At 38.0% G+C, this 12,189-nt stretch overlaps 1 protein-coding gene across 4 annotated transcripts in view; it reads right to left on the bottom strand.

Annotated features, from left to right (window-relative positions):
- Window positions 1-12,189, bottom strand: part of AP1G2 (adaptor related protein complex 1 subunit gamma 2) — a 57,016-nt gene that overhangs the window by 6,424 nt on the left and 38,403 nt on the right. For all 4 annotated transcript variants that reach the window (XM_063454871.1, XM_063454873.1, XM_063454872.1 and 1 more), the window contains 10 exons: window positions 9,198-9,290; window positions 8,033-8,113; window positions 7,819-7,917; window positions 7,143-7,198; window positions 6,917-7,030; window positions 6,649-6,789; window positions 1,996-2,050; window positions 778-900; window positions 404-493; window positions 118-245 (listed from right to left, as the gene is read on the bottom strand). In XM_063454871.1, coding sequence (XP_063310941.1) covers window positions 118-245; window positions 404-493; window positions 778-900; window positions 1,996-2,050; window positions 6,649-6,789; window positions 6,917-7,030; window positions 7,143-7,198; window positions 7,819-7,917; window positions 8,033-8,113; window positions 9,198-9,290 — 980 coding nt within the window. The remainder of the gene's footprint in view (window positions 1-117; window positions 246-403; window positions 494-777; window positions 901-1,995; window positions 2,051-6,648; window positions 6,790-6,916; window positions 7,031-7,142; window positions 7,199-7,818; window positions 7,918-8,032; window positions 8,114-9,197; window positions 9,291-12,189) is intronic.

Genomic DNA, 12,189 nt, shown 5'->3' with positions numbered 1-12,189 from the left:
AACTTTGAGATTCACACTTTAGTAATTAACCATGTGTATTATGAAATAACCTTCCAAAAGTAAGTTCTACACCATACTCTGTTAAATACATAAGGGAAAACAAGACTGGCTGCTTACTCCACATTTTGTTTGAAGCGGGTGCTCAGTTTCATGATGGCCGTCAGCGTATAGGCCCGTGTGCTTGGTGTGGAGATGTGAGACTGTAGTATTCCTTCCAGGACATCTAGAACCTCATCTTCTGTTACCTGGCGACATCAAGCACTCAATGGTATTGTCACTGTAATTTATATGCAGACCTGCAGATCTTTGTTCCCTTCTGCTTATTAACAATGGCATGAGAAAAGATTGTGCATACTGTAATTGTGCTGTAATGGTAAATTTTATGCCTTCAACCACATCTTACCTGTAAAGGCTCTTCCTCCTCACAGGATCCAAGCAGCAGTAATTCACCATATTCCCCAATGCACCAGGAGGCCACTTGAACCAATGGCTGCTGCAAAGTGCAAATAAGACTGGATGAGACTGCTGACCCTGATTGTGACCCTGACACATTACGTTAATGAGCTTGTCACTCAAAACACATGGCAACACCATAATTCTAGATCAGATCTCCCGCTAAGGATTCTCCCTACTTCGCCTTGCTTTCCCTATCCAGTGTTCTCCTAAGCTCAGCTTCCATATCTCTGTATCACTCCCCCAGATTTCTTTCCGCACCTCCTTCTTTTCTCTCCCCGCTGTCATTTAGTCTTTGTGTGCCTCTCAGCTCGGGGATCTCACCTGCCCAATGTCTTCCCTCACAGCTTTGTAAAGCTTTTGCACAATGTATGCATGCAGCTCAGAGGCTCCTCTGATCAGGTGAATTAGGTGAGATACAGCATCATCACGAACGCTCTCCCCAGCCTGACAAAAAAAAAAAAAAATAGAGAGAAACCATAATTAATCAGGGTAAGCAGGGTCATGAATCTTCACAATGATCAGTTTTAAGGCTAATAAAAAAAAAAAAGCAACATTTCACAATATGGTTTTGGCACATATAATGCATGGTGCCAGAAAATCAACCTCCTAGACTACATGTTATTTACATGTCTCGAGTACTTGCAAATCTTAATACTTAATAATTATTATTATGAAACATTTACGCAGAATTGAAAAAAATAAAAATAATTTAAAAATGCATGCTACACAAATATTCTGAGAAACCAAATCAGAGCTTAAACTTTGATGTTGGATTACCATAGTATTGGAAGGTGTTAAAAAACTAATATTTGTTTAGTATTTAGGGAGTCTATATGCCTAAATGTTTGCATCAAAACTATACCAGACAGCGTGCCCCACACAAGTGGAAGGCACACATATTATTACACCTAAAATACATGAAGTAAAATGTTAGTTTTAGAAAGGATGCAGAACGTGTCACTTTGCTGTTAAGTATGTATATATTAGTGGGTTCCTTCAGTAAACTGTCATCATTAGCAGGTATTGCCACTATTCGGTGTTTCAATTGCCAGATTTCACCTGATCTGCTATCAGCTTGCACATGCAGGCATATTTTCTAGCAACAATAATGGAACAGTATGAGTTGAGTGCAAGTTTCTCTCTGATCAGCTGCAAGGGAAGCTTGAAGAGAACATCTACTGCAACACATACCAGTAAAGGTTATTTTTAGCATTAACATGTACATTTAAAAAAAAAAATATATACACCTGGTGCACAGATTAGAAATCATACAACTTTTATTTATTTTTTTAACTTGCTCTTTCTATTTTTCTTAATCACATGTTAGAACTAATGTTTAATTTACAGATACGGTCATGTTACTATGCAGTTGGCTGTTTATGTACAATGCAGCCATTGTCTGTCACATCAAGCTTCATGTAGCTTGTGCTTTGTTTGATCTCTCCCGCATGCAGCCATTTAGAATGAGCTGCATTACATATAGCAAACACTAGGTGTCACTGTGATTTCACAGCCAATCACACAACATGAAGTACTCACTGTGATCAGTGTCTCCATTATAGTATCTATGTGCCAACGCTTGGAGGGGGAGAACCTGAAGGAGGGTGGAGAGAAATCACATTAATGTACGCCCTTGATTGCAAACACTGGGCATCACTGCACACACAGTGCTCTTAAACAGCATTACTGTTAGTCTGTCAAAAGTATTACCTTGCTACCATTATACAATCAGTGCCATTACTCACCATTATCATGCAACTAGTGCTTTTGGTCATGCTCATTGGACCCTCAGGGCGTTTACTCATTATCTTTGTCTAACCATTGATTTTACTCACTCACTACTATTCAGTATTTTTATTTACTATCATTGTACATCCAGTGCTTTTACTCATTGTCGTAAATCCAGTGCTTTAACTTACTATTATAGTACATCCAGTGCTTTAACTCATGGTTATTGTACATCCAGTGCTTTAACTTACTATCATTGTAAATCCAGTGCTTTAACTTACTATCATTGTAAATCCAGTGCTTTAACTTACTATCATTGTACATCCAGTGCTTTAACTCATGGTTATTGTAAATCCAGTGCTTTAACTTACTATCATTGTACATCCAGTGCTTTACTCACTATCATTGTACATCCAGTGCTTTACTCACTATCATTGTACATCCAGTGCTTTAACTTACTATCATTGTAAATCCAGTGCTTTAACTTACTATCATTGTACATCCAGTGCTTTAACTTACTATCATTGTAAATCCAGTGCTTTAACTTACTATCATTGTACATCCAGTGCTTTACTCACCATCATTGTACATCCAGTGCTTTACTCACCATCATTGTACATCCAGTGCTTTACTCACTATCATTGTACATCCAGTGCTTTACTCACTATCATTGTAAATCCAGTGCTTTAACTTACTATCATTGTAAATCCAGTGCTTTAACTTACTATCATTGTACATCCAGTGATTTAACTCATGGTTATTGTAAATCCAGTACTTTAACTTACTATCATTGTACATCCAGTGCTTTACTCACTTTCATTGTACATCCAGTGCTTTACTCACTTTCATTGTACATCCAGTGCTTTAACTCATGGTTATTGTAAATCCAGTGCTTTAACTTACTATCATTGTACACCCAGTGCTTTACTCACTATCATTGTACATCCAGTGCTTTAACTTACTATCATTGTAAATCCAGTGCTTTAACTTACTATCATTGTACATCCAGTGCTTTTACTCATTGTCGTAAATCCAGTGCTTTAACTCACTATCATTGTACATCCAGTGCTTTAACTCATGGTTATTGTAAATCCAGTGCTTTAACTTACTATCATTGTACATCCAGTGCTTTAACTTACTATCATTGTAAATACCGTGCTTTAACTTACTATCATTGTACATCCAGTGCTTTAACTTACTATCATTGTACATCCAGTGCTTTAACTTACTATCATTGTACATCCAGTGCTTTAACTTACTATCATTGTACACCCAGTGCTTTAACTTACTATCCTTGTACACCCAGTGCTTTACTCACCATCATTGTACATCCAGTGCTTTAACTTACTATCATTGTACATCCAGTGCTTTAACTTACTATCATTGTACATCCAGTGCTTTAACTTACTATCATTGTACATCCAGTGCTTTACTCACTATCATTGTACATCCAGTGCTTTAACTTACTATCATTGTACACCCAGTGCTTTAACTTACTATACTTGTACACCCAGTGCTTTAACTTACTATCATTGTACATCCAGTGCTTTAACTTACTATCATTGTACATCCAGTGCTTCACTCACTATCATTGTACATCCAGTGCTTTAACTTACTATCATTGTACATCCAGTGCTTTAACTTACTATCATTGTACATCCAGTGCTTTAACTTACTATCATTGTACATCCAGTGCTTTAACTTACTATCATTGTACATCCAGTGCTTTAACTTACTATCATTGTACACCCAGTGCTTTAACTTACTATCCTTGTACACCCAGTGCTTTACTCACCATCATTGTACATCCAGTGCTTTAACTTACTATCATTGTACATCCAGTGCTTTAACTTACTATCATTGTACACCCAGTGCTTTAACTTACTATCCTTGTACACCCAGTGCTTTACTCACCATCATTGTACATCCAGTGCTTTAACTTACTATCATTGTACATCCAGTGCTTTAACTTACTATCATTGTAAATCCAGTGCTTCACTCACTATCATTGTACATCCAGTGCTTTAACTTACTATCATTGTACACCCAGTGCTTTAACTTACTATACTTGTACACCCAGTGCTTTACTCACTATCATTGTACATCCAGTGCTTTAACTTACTATCATTGTACACCCAGTGCTTTAACTTACTATCATTGTACATCCAGTGCTTTAACTTACTATCATTGTACATCCAGTGCTTTAACTTACTATCATTGTACACCCAGTGCTTTAACTTACTATCATTGTACATCCAGTGCTTTAACTTACTATCATTGTACATCCAGTGCTTTAACTTACTATCATTGTACATCCAGTGCTTTAACTTACTATCATTGTACATCCAGTGCTTTACTCACTATCATTGTACACCCAGTGCTTTAACTTACTATCATTGTACATCCAGTGCTTTAACTTACTATCATTGTACATCCAGTGCTTTAACTCATGGTTATTGTACATCCAGTGCTTTAACTTACTATCATTGTACATCCAGTGCTTTAACTTACTATCATTGTACACCCAGTGCTTTAACTTACTATACTTGTACACCCAGTGCTTTAACTTACTATCATTGTACATCCAGTGCTTTAACTTACTATCATTGTACATCCAGTGCTTTAACTTACTATCATTGTACATCCAGTGCTTTAACTCATTATCATTGTACACCCAGTGCTTTAACTTACGATCATTGTACATCCAGTGCTTTACTCACTATCATTGTACATCCAGTGCTTTAACTTACTATCATTGTACACCCAGTGCTTTACTCACTAGCATTGTACATCCAGTGCTTTAACTTACTATCATTGTACACCCAGTGCTTTACTCACTAGCATTGTACATCCAGTGCTTTAACTTACCATCATTGTACACCCAGTGCTTTTACTTACTATCATTGTACATCCAGTGCTTTAACTTACTATCATTGTACACCCAGTGCTTTAACTTACGATCATTGTACATCCAGTGCTTTACTCACTATCATTGTACATCCAGTGCTTTAACTTACTATCATTGTACACCCAGTGCTTTACTTACTAGCATTGTACATCCAGTGCTTTAACTTACTATCATTGTACACCCAGTGCTTTACTCACTAGCATTGTACATCCAGTGCTTTAACTTACCATCATTGTACACCCAGTGCTTTTACTTACTATCATTGTACATCCAGTGCTTTAACTCACTATCATTGTACACCCAGTGCCTTACTCACTAAAATTGTACACCCAGTGCTTTACCTTACTATCATTGTACATCCAGTGCTTTAACTTACTATCATTGTACATCCGGTGCTTTTACTCATTGTCATTGTACACCCAGTGCTTTACTCACTATCATTGTACATCCAGTGCTTTAACTTACTATCATTGTACATCCAGTGCTTTAACTTACTATCATTGTAAATCCAGTGCTTTACTCACTATCATTGTACATCCAGTGGTTTAACTAACCATCATTGTACATCCAGTGCTTTCATTCATAGTCATTGTACTCACAGTGTATTAACTCACCAACATTGCTATTGCTCACGGTCACTGTACACCTAATACTGTAACTCACCATCATTGTACACCCAAGTGATTTAACTCCCTAGCATTGCACACTCTGACACTGTGCGATTACCCTTAGGAATACATTGTTTTTACATAAAGTCATTAAAAAATGTGATTGGTATATTATTTTGTCTTACAATTATCCCTACAATATTAATCATGCCAAATCCTATTAAAGTTGTATTGGTGCATGGAGTGTCCACTTAACCCCTTAAGGACACATGACATGTGTGACATGTCACGATTCCCTTTTATTCCAGAAGTTTGGTCCTTAAGAGGTTAAGTGTGCTTCAGTACTAACATCTTAAGCCTGCCTCACTGCTCACTCACATTTTAAGTCTGCTTTACTATTCAGTGGCCTCTTACCTCCATGTCACTGCATTCTCAGAGCCTTACCCTGTGTACAGATATCGTAGTCCAATGTCTAATCTTCAACTTGTGTCCCCGCACACAGAAATGTTAACCCTGTATTTATGGGAACTTATTGCTACTAAATGGGTACAACAAACATGAACAATAATGTAGAAAGCTAGGTAGTATTTCAAAGCATCTCAAAAATACATAGGAATTGCAGTATGCTGTGCAGTTGGAAAGTTTCGGCACTACTGTGGTCCACTGGACGCAGAAGAACATTGCGCAACCACTCAAAAGGACTGTAACCGGTTCAATTGTGACACTTTTTAGGATTCATTTTTAATTTGCAATGTGTTAATTAATATTTTAAAAACATTCAGGGCTCAACCAACTACAAGAATACCCAGTATTCTCTTAAACGTCTTCTGTTGTGTTTTGTGTAGTAACAAATAAAGTTATCTTGTGATGGCGAGACACAAGTAAAAATTTAAACATTGCATTACAAGTCCCATGTCACTGTGCTCAGACAAATCTACTAGTCCTCACCTCTCAGCACTCAGGAATATTCCAGAGGCACATTGTTCTCTCAGCTCTGGCTGACATGTTTGCAGAAACCTTTGGAGTTCCTTCATCATAACCCGGATGTTGGCTTCATTCACTAGTGCGAAGCATAACTCCAGCGCCTTCCTAAGAGTAGCAAAGAAACTTGTAGTAAAGTTTCCGTCCTAGAAAACTTATGGAGCATGCATAGCACAGTGGTCATTGGCACAGTTCAATCAAGCCAGCAAAATACATAACAGCTGGGTATCCTCACCTGTTCACAGATGTGTCAGTCTGTCTGAGACATTCCACAATGGTCGCTCGATGTCTCTGCACCGCTGCATTGTCTGTCTGGACCAATCGCTGGAGAGACGTGAGCGCAACGTATCTAGGAGACAGAGACAACTGTCTGAGTCCTACAAATGAGATGAACTCATACAACCTTTACAGCAAATTGGAAAATACATGAATGCACAATTACAGGTTTAAAGTGTTTTTACCTGATGTTTTTATCGTTACTTAAGAGAAACCGTCCAAGGATGTTAACAGCAAGAACCTGGGAGATGAACAAAAAAAAGTTGTTGATCAGAAAATGCTAGGTGTGCATTATTACAGAGATAGAAAATGTAACTAATTTGGGTCAATGCTTAAGACACTGTGAATGTTTTAACATTATTTAAACCATTCCCCTTTTAAATTCACTTTCTATCTCGTACTCTTGTTGCACATTCTCTAACATATAGGAGCTTTCTGAAATCACTCAAAGGAAACATAGGCAAGTCTAATGACATTTACACATATGCATACTTGGCTCTGTCAGCAGGTTTGTAGAGTGCTCACTTATAGTTAAGTAATTAAGTATTACCAAGAGCTAGGTCATTTTGATCAACTTTTTAATATAAGATAGATATTTCTGGCCTGGACATGTGTGAGATTTATCTACCCAGACATGAATTAGGAATGTATTTAGTTTGGAGTGAAAATATCCAGTGGGGTGATCAATGATAATTAGCAACGCAATACTGATTTGAAGAATATGCTCTAGTCTAAGTTTAATGTATGTGATCTCCTATGAGAGAGATTAAACATCACGAGTCAGTATAAAATGGTTTAATGACAGTGACTAAGGTAGTGAATGTCCTCTTGCTTTCTAGTCCTCAGCTCCTTTGTACTCACACGCAGACCACTTGCAGATTTGGTGTCCACAATAGTCAAAACGGTCTCATACAATACAGCATTCCCAGCATTAGACTGTGTTTCAGTGCAGGTGGAGACCTGAGAGACAAAAACAGAATTTGAATGCACAAATAGTTGCCTAATTCCCCTATACTGTACACGATACATGACCTCAATAGCACTCTCCCCAATCATGCTATAACTCTTGTTTCACCTGGGCCAGCAGGTCACCCATAGCATCGCAGATACTCTCATCATTCTGTCCTAGAATTCTCATCAACCGCAAGAGGCGCACCTGAGAAAAACAGGAAAAGAGGGGATAAGAAAAACCAAGTATGGGGCGATATGGGGACAGCACAAGGGTCAAACAGACAACATGTACATTAATTAGATTGTGCCAGAAACTGAATAAAAAGCAGTATAGAAGTGTACGAAGACAGGAGCTCAATAGTGTTAAAGTGAGATTTTAAAAAAAAATTATCCGGTACAAACAAATTACATGGAATCGAAAAGATGGCCTTTTCGTGACTGACTGGCCTGACAGGTCATTGGTCATGAAGAGGTTCAAATTGGTAGTTGCAAAATAAAAAAATCACTACAACTATGGTTGATGTGATTATTTAGTTCTAAATATATGGTTCCTCCTACAGCATGGTCACAATATATGGAGACCTAAATAAACAAACTACTCATAAAAAAAATAGAAATGTAATTTATCTTGCCCCACACACCTGATAGCGTCACACTATCTTGTGGTATTTGTACAATTATCAGAACAGTTTGTTGAATATTGCCAGCAATCTTAAATTGATTCTGCCCCCTACCAGTTCTGCTCGGGGCTACTTCATATGCCTAACACACTTCCTGTGAAAATACTTTCTTGACTCTCAAACCTTACAATACTTCTATGAAGCAGTGGAGTCATACATTGATTAAATAATATTTTAATACCCGCCCCCGAGGTCCCCTTGCTTATTCTTCCCTTCATGTTTATTCCGACTTTTTTTTTTGTTTCTACATGTATTGTTTTTTGTTGTTGTTTTTTTTAAATTGGATCATTGCATGTATGATCTGAAATAACCTTAAATAAAACCTTAATATATATATATATATATATATATATATATATATATATATCTCAAATCCTTCATGTACTTTATTAGACCTAGTTATATAAATGTAAATATCTATCCGCAGCTGTACTTCAAGTTGCCTGTATAACACGTTTTGACATTTTTATTGGGCTTTATAAAACTTGTGCAATGACGAGGAAAGAAAAAGGTAAAAGTAACTATTTTAAGTCAAATAAGAACATTGTGAGGACAAGGGACAGCTACTGCCTAGACTTACACAGACATGGATTGTGGTGTATTGGTTACCTGGAGGAAGGGGTCAGTAACACCAGAAACTGCATGTTCAGGAGAATATTCAGACATGATCTGCCTTAGCTTTTGTAGAAGAAGGGGGAAGAGCTGCAGGGAGAACACAATATATAAACACAATTAACATAGGTTTGTTTTTACAAAATCTGATCAGTAGCAACTTTAAGTGAAATATCCTTGAACATGTCCTTCTAACTTATAACCCTGTCAACCATGGCAAGTGCTTCTACAGAAACATGCCATAACACATTTTAATCAGCAGAACTCTTCTCCCCAAACGTTAATTAATGCTTGTTTTTTTAATTTATTCTGCAATATGGCTTTAGATGTATAAAAATGCATTATATATGAGGTAAATATGGCACAAAAGACAATGTCAGATACCTCATGGTATATCATAACTGGTCCCTCTTAATACATATATATATATATGGATATGTGCTATTGCAGGGACAATAATATTTTTATTAATTAACATTAAGCAGACTCAAATCACATGGGAAAATGAAAGTACACCTTCTTTGGATTCTATGGTTTTACATATAAGGACATAATCATCTGTTCCTTAGCAGGTCTTAAAATTAGGTAAATACAACCTTAGATGAACAACAACATATGAAATATCACACCTAGTCGTGATTTATTCAACAAAAATAAAGCCAACATGGAGAAGCCATGTGTGAAAAACTAAGTACACCTTATGATTCAATAGCTTGTAAAACCACATTTACCAGCAATATTAGTCAATTTAGCTGTCGGACAGAGGGATCACATTTGACTCTAGAATACTTTGGTATGCAGAGGAGTTTTAGGTTGACTCAATGACTGCAAGATTCCCAGGTCCTGTGGCTACAAAATAAGCGAGGTATATGTGCTGTGCAGTGTTTAGTCATTTATGTTAAAGAACTCTTCTTTATGGTCTGCATTACAAGGTTATAAAGATTTATTTCTAGAAAAAGGTGTGTCGGCACCTGGTAAAACCTTTTTCTATAAATAACATCCCAACCCATGCCACAACGAAGGCATGTTCTGCTGTAATTCTTGTAATCATTGGTATATAATCAGCTGTAATGATGTTTGTAATTACATTATACAGAAAAATAAAACTGTGTGTAAATGGTGCAGTGAAAGTGTTGCCCAGTAACAACATACAGGATCGTGTTTCAAGACATGGGAAAGCATGCAGCTGCTAACATTGTTAATTGGGGGAAAAAGGTAAACCACATCTAGATGGTATCCTGAATGCGGCATAACAGTAGCAAATTAAAATTTCACTGCATTATCCAACAACCAGTCTGATAGACACCTGCCTATACAAGGTTATTCTGTAAGCAGTGATAGATTCCAACCTCAATTTCTATTAATTCTACATGCATTGATTATCTTCTACAGTATTCCACTGTTCACGGATTACATATGTGCCAAGATTACACCCAGGTCTTCCACCAGGCTATGGTTTTCTTACACGCCACACCTCTCCTTACACAAATGTCCTCTATTTGGGGCTTAATTAAAATTTGTGTTCCCCCCTACAAAGCACTCCACAAGAAAACTGCAAATTACACCTCAACATCTCCAATTAGTACATACAAGCAATCTCAGCCTCTACTCAACCCTACAACATATGTCTGTTCCCAATTCCAGGCCTGCCCCATTCTTAAGGAATGCCTTACTTCTACACATCAGACTTTTTTTTTTTATAACCTCCAGTGTTTTAAAAACTATCAGGAAAACTCATTAAATTCCCAAGTAATGTATCTCTCTATCACTTGAGTTTCATCTCACACAATAACAATTCCTCCTACCAACAATTTTCTTAATTTTACAGCTACCAATTATAAATTGATTTTGAATATTGTGTAAAGATAGTTACATTTCTATTATGGATACTATACTTTTCTATAAATTATTAACCACATCTTCTATATGGTATGGAAGTGGTTCTTAACCCCTGTGTCTGCTCTAGATTATGCCCTCAATAAAAGGAATATATTACATTTATTAGGCCCCAGGAAATAGGCAGCATTAAAATTGTTTGCTGTACAAGCCCTGCTTCCCAACTTCAACGAACACCTATTAAGATACAGGGAAAGGTCAACATATTTTGTTACATATCACAACTAAAAAAATGGATCACTGAGGGGGGCGGGACTTCCGGTCCAACTGAGCAGTCGCATGCTGTGAGAGCTCCGTGATTGGATCGGCCTAAAAAGCGACATAAAAAGCGACAAACAGCCTACACAACTCCACAAAAGATACTAGAGGTAAGGGGAACACCCCCCCCCCCACCCCAACATGGCACCTCCAAAAGCCCAACGATCAATGGATTTTTTCCGACAAGGGAACAAAGACCGGCTTCGTTCTGACCAAGATGGCGGCGGCTCCCACTCACCAACGCACACATCTGAGGCAGGATCTGACAATGAGTCAAGACAATCCTCTACAGGTGACCTCTCTGTGTCGGAGAAGAAACTAGCTGCCATGCTCCATGAGCTGCGTACTTCTATGAGAACAGACTTTCAGACATGCACAAAGACCTCCTGGAAGTGGGGACACGTGTAAATGTATTGGAGGAACAGACAAACACGCAATAGTGGAAAAATTGCAGCAACTGGAAAAAGACAACAGGCGCCTGACGGAAAAAATGGCGGACCTGGAGGACCGTTCCCGCCGCAACAACATCCGCGTGCGAGGAGTGCCGGAAAAGATAACACAGGAAGAACTGCCATCCTACCTGCTGCAACTCTTTCAGGCAATTCAACCTGCCCTGGCACCAGCAGACCTACGCCTTGATCGGGCGCACAGAGTACCAAAACCCAGCAACCTCGCTCAAGATGTCCCGAGGGACATAGTGACTAGATTGCATTATTACAGCGCGAAGGAAGCTATACTTACAGCGCAAAGGAAGGCCTCCGAGATGCCACCCACCTATGAGGAGATATCCCTGTATGCTGACCTATCTCCGACAACGATGTCCAGGAGACGGGAC

Source organism: Pelobates fuscus, chromosome 5, assembly GCF_036172605.1.
Source record: "Pelobates fuscus isolate aPelFus1 chromosome 5, aPelFus1.pri, whole genome shotgun sequence".
Taxonomy (NCBI): Eukaryota; Metazoa; Chordata; class Amphibia; order Anura; family Pelobatidae; genus Pelobates; species Pelobates fuscus.
Note: the sequence above shows the minus strand (reverse complement) of the source record. Positions and strands in the feature narration are given on the sequence as shown.